The sequence below is a fragment of the Stomoxys calcitrans genome, chromosome 3 (assembly GCF_963082655.1).
Source record: "Stomoxys calcitrans chromosome 3, idStoCalc2.1, whole genome shotgun sequence".
Taxonomy (NCBI): Eukaryota; Metazoa; Arthropoda; class Insecta; order Diptera; family Muscidae; genus Stomoxys; species Stomoxys calcitrans.
The window spans coordinates 94,264,814-94,268,701 of NC_081554.1; the positions used below are offsets into that span (position 1 = coordinate 94,264,814).

Consider the following 3,888-nt stretch of genomic DNA (forward strand, 5'->3'; position numbering starts at 1 on the left):
TCAATTGACGCATTGTAATACAACATTAAATCATTTATTCGTGAGATACCGTCCGAAATGTTGGAAAGAGCATGCCAAAAATGAACTAAGCGGATGGACCATTTGAGGCGCAGTCATGGTCAACATTTGCATGAATCTTCAAACATTTAATTATATAGACCGTAATATCGATTCAAATAAAGATTTCACGCATTTTTCTGAATTTTATGTGTTTTTGAAAAAAATTTCCTATAGCTCTTAAAAAATCACACTTTGATATTGAATATGAACCTTTAAAAGGATTTCATTATGCCGCGAAAGATGAGGACAATCTCTTACGGGGTACAATATGGGCTGTCGATAAGTTGATAGTCAGTATGGTGGGAGGGTAAAGATCCAAAGCAACAACCTTACATCTTATCTTGATCGCTTATCTTATAACGCCATATATTCGGGTTCACAAACTCGCTAACACTATTACGCATACACACACACACACACACACATTACATATGACGCAAGAGGTACCTTACACTTTACTTCTATGCGGACTTATCCAAATTACTCTCCGAAGGAAAAAGAAATGCCCCAAGACTGGTCACGGCCGGGCCAGAAGTTAGCCAGCTCCGGAGGGGGCTGAACCAGTTGGGTCAACCGTCACACACTATCTGTCACAATCAGTGTTCGATGCAACTCTCATTGTGTGTGAATTACTAGTTTGCGTCATTTTTCGTTTTTTGTGTGTTATGGCTCTTATAGTTATTACTATAATGCATACACACAGCCGAACGTTATGAAAACAGATAGTGTACTCCGCGATATAAAATTATCAGCTGTTTGCGGTACACTGCCTGTAAATGAATTTATCTTGGGTATACATGCTTATCTCTTGCTCTGCAGAAGCAACATTTGGTTCTGCTGCCTCTATCGATATAATGAAAAAGTCGTCTTTTTGATTTTTTTGTGCCATTGAAAGTCGACTTCGACTTGTTTACACAAAATGTCAATTAATCGAAATTCGACCTTTATGGAAAGTTTACATGGCACATCATAATGCGTGATCGTGTTATTGTATTGATGATTTTATCGTCATTTTGATTTTATCGATTATTGACACCAGTCTTTTAAACAGAAATAGGTAATCACTACTAGACAGTTGATGAAAGTAAATAAAAGAAGAAAATAAAGAAAAAAAATTAAATAAATGAAGAAATTGTTGTATCGGTTTTAGGAAATATGTTATTAATTTGTACACGTAATGAATGAGCGTTTGATGTGCCATGTAAAGTTTCCATGAAATCCACATAAAGTTTCCAATAGAAACACGTATGTTTTCATAACTGTCAAATCATCCAATCATTAAGCTGCTAGATATTTGTGGAACAAATAAAAATAATCAAAAAGTATTTAATAATAAAAGAAACCAACAAGTGCATAAAATTGACTTAGCAAACTACATATATTACTTGTCACTCGTGGCGTTTTGATAACAGCAACGACCATGGCAGATGCAGGGCAATGGTTCAAGCAGCTGCCAAGATTCACCAGATACTGGCTGGCGGGTACCATCTCGATGAGTCTGCTGACTCGGTTTGGAGTATTGCCACTGCAACACATGTATCTGGCTCGGGACTTGGTCCTAACCAAAATGCATTTATGGCGCTGTGCAACAAGTCTTTTTGTCTACCCACTGACACCATCAACAGGATTTCACTTCCTTATCAATTGCTATTTCATCACCCAGTATAGTGCTCGTTTGGAGAAGGATCAATTTGGTCGAAGTCCCGCAGATTATTTATACCTGCAATTAATTGTGTCCGCTGTGGCAGTGTTGGGTGGTTTGCTTTTCAATGTGGCATTCCTAATGGATCTACTGGTTGTGGCTGTGACGTACATCTGGTGTCAACTTAATAAAGAAGTAATTGTTAACTTTTGGTTTGGCAGTCGCTTCAAGGCCATATATTTACCATGGGTGCTGGCGGGTATGGAGTTAATATTCCAAGGGTAATTTGTACAACTTAAGCTTGTATCATTCACATTTCTAAAACATTGAACTATTTATTATTGTAGGTCCATTGCATCATTAATAGGTATCTTCATAGGTCACTTTTATTATTTCCTCAAATTCCAATATCCCCAAGAGCTGGGAGGTAATGCTTTTCTCGAAACTCCCAGCATACTGTAAGTATAAAATATATACATTTGTACGTCCATACGCCAGTAAAGATGTTTTGTTTATTTTGGTCACAGCAAACAATATGTACCCGATATTAGCGGAGGAGTAAGCTACTTTGGTGTACCACCGGCAAGTAGAGCCGACCAAAGACCCGCTGCTGGCGGTGGCGGCGGCGGCGGTGGTTTTCCTAATGCCTGGGGCCGTGGCAATACTTTGGGTCGTTAAATATTTTTAATTAATTCCTTTAATACTTACCCAACTATACATTTTTTACACGTTGTAATATGTACTGAATTTGTAATCTATACTACGAAATTTATTTTGAAATTTATTTATTTTTTGTGGATATCTTCAAATGACATCATACATCTTAGAATTAACAACATATTGCTAGGGAAAAGTAGTTAAAGATCAACAAAAAGAAATTTGTAAAAAGAAAACAAAAATATTAACGAAACGGAATATTTTTTCATTAAGGCTAGGGCGAATTGAAAAGAAAGCGTTCATGAAATATATAGTGTAATTTAAATAAAAAGACTACTCATAATTTTTACGACTATTAGTAAGAAGTTGTTGCAGTGTGTTGTGTTCGTCTGCTCGATTCTGTTGAGTATCTAGATTCAGGAACTCACAGCATATATACTCAACATTGAATCAGCCAGCTGAATCTGGAAATTGACAGGGTAGTCAACGAACATAAGCGGAATTTGTGGCTAGAACATTTGGAGCAATGTAAGCTGTGGTCTACTGCTAAGTCACTAACGAACCACGGTAGACGGCACCACAGAACGTCCGCCACTTTTGGTGACGTAACTGACGGATCCGAAGAGATGCGCCAGGTTGTCCAACGGTCAATTTATTTCTAATTAATCAATCAAGCTCCCGTAGTGGAATATACATTGATAGGTCGGAAGTTTCATTTCACAAAATAAAAAAATATTTAGAATTTAAACCCATGAACATACTATCGATCTGGGGAATTTTTCAAACATTAACATAAAAAATAAAAAAAAAAACTTAACATATAAAAACTAAAATAAAGAAGCATATTGTCGAAAGGAAAGATTTTAAAATATGACTTAATAAAATCTATGACAATAAAATACAGCAAAAGTGACCGTAGCTGCTTAAAGAACGGCAATAAAGAATAACTGCTTACAGCTAAATTTTTTAAATGCTGCGGTAAAGAATTCCATGGACGCCAAACCCGATTATGGCAAGATCTTTCAAGAATAGTACTATTGTAACGTTCAATAAGTATGTGGGAGTTTCTGCTACTAGGTAGAAAGTTGATAGAGTTAAACGAATAAGAGGGCTGTCCATATTATGTAATGCTCAAATGAGCATTCGAGAAATTCAATCTTAAAACATTGGTAATCGCTGCGGAAGTGAATACCATAGACGTAACGTAAAATTCTATGAAAACAGGATAAGAGCATACGATGATTACAGAAATTTGCTGTGGAATTATAGGAGAATGCACTAAGAAACGTTTAATATACACTGGAAGAATTAAATTTAAATAATACAATCTAATTTATTTTAGAATTGACATGTGAATTTCCACGATGTGTCCAAATCAAAACCAAGAAGTGAAGCCGACTCCCTTGTATCAATAGTAGAATTCTGTACTGTCAGGTGGTATAAAGGAATATTGCGATTATTAGAAAATACCAAACATTCCGTTTTATCCATCTTCATAAGGATTCTATTTAAAGTTGCCCACTCGCAGA

The 3,888-nt window shown here is 36.1% G+C and overlaps 1 protein-coding gene across 1 annotated transcript; it reads left to right on the forward strand.

Annotated features, from left to right (window-relative positions):
* Window positions 1-1,201: 1,201 nt before the first annotated feature.
* LOC106084051 (derlin-1) lies at window positions 1,202-2,702 on the forward strand. The gene is made up of 3 exons (XM_013247481.2): window positions 1,202-1,983; window positions 2,050-2,160; window positions 2,230-2,702. The coding sequence occupies exons 1-3, from the start codon at window positions 1,481-1,483 to the stop codon at window positions 2,378-2,380; spliced, it is 765 nt and encodes a 254-aa protein (XP_013102935.2). The 5' UTR covers window positions 1,202-1,480; the 3' UTR covers window positions 2,381-2,702.
* Window positions 2,703-3,888: the final 1,186 nt, after the last annotated feature.

Bases quoted from the DNA above. Each gene is read 5' to 3' on its own strand.
- LOC106084051 (XM_013247481.2), top strand. From the start codon at position 1,481: ATGGCAGATGCAGGGCAATGGTTCAAGCAGCTGCCAAGATTCACCAGA. The intron at 1,984-2,049 runs GTAATTTGTACA...TTATTATTGTAG, and splicing joins ATGGAGTTAATATTCCAAGG to GTCCATTGCATCATTAATAG. The intron at 2,161-2,229 runs GTAAGTATAAAA...TTTTGGTCACAG, and splicing joins CTCGAAACTCCCAGCATACT to CAAACAATATGTACCCGATA.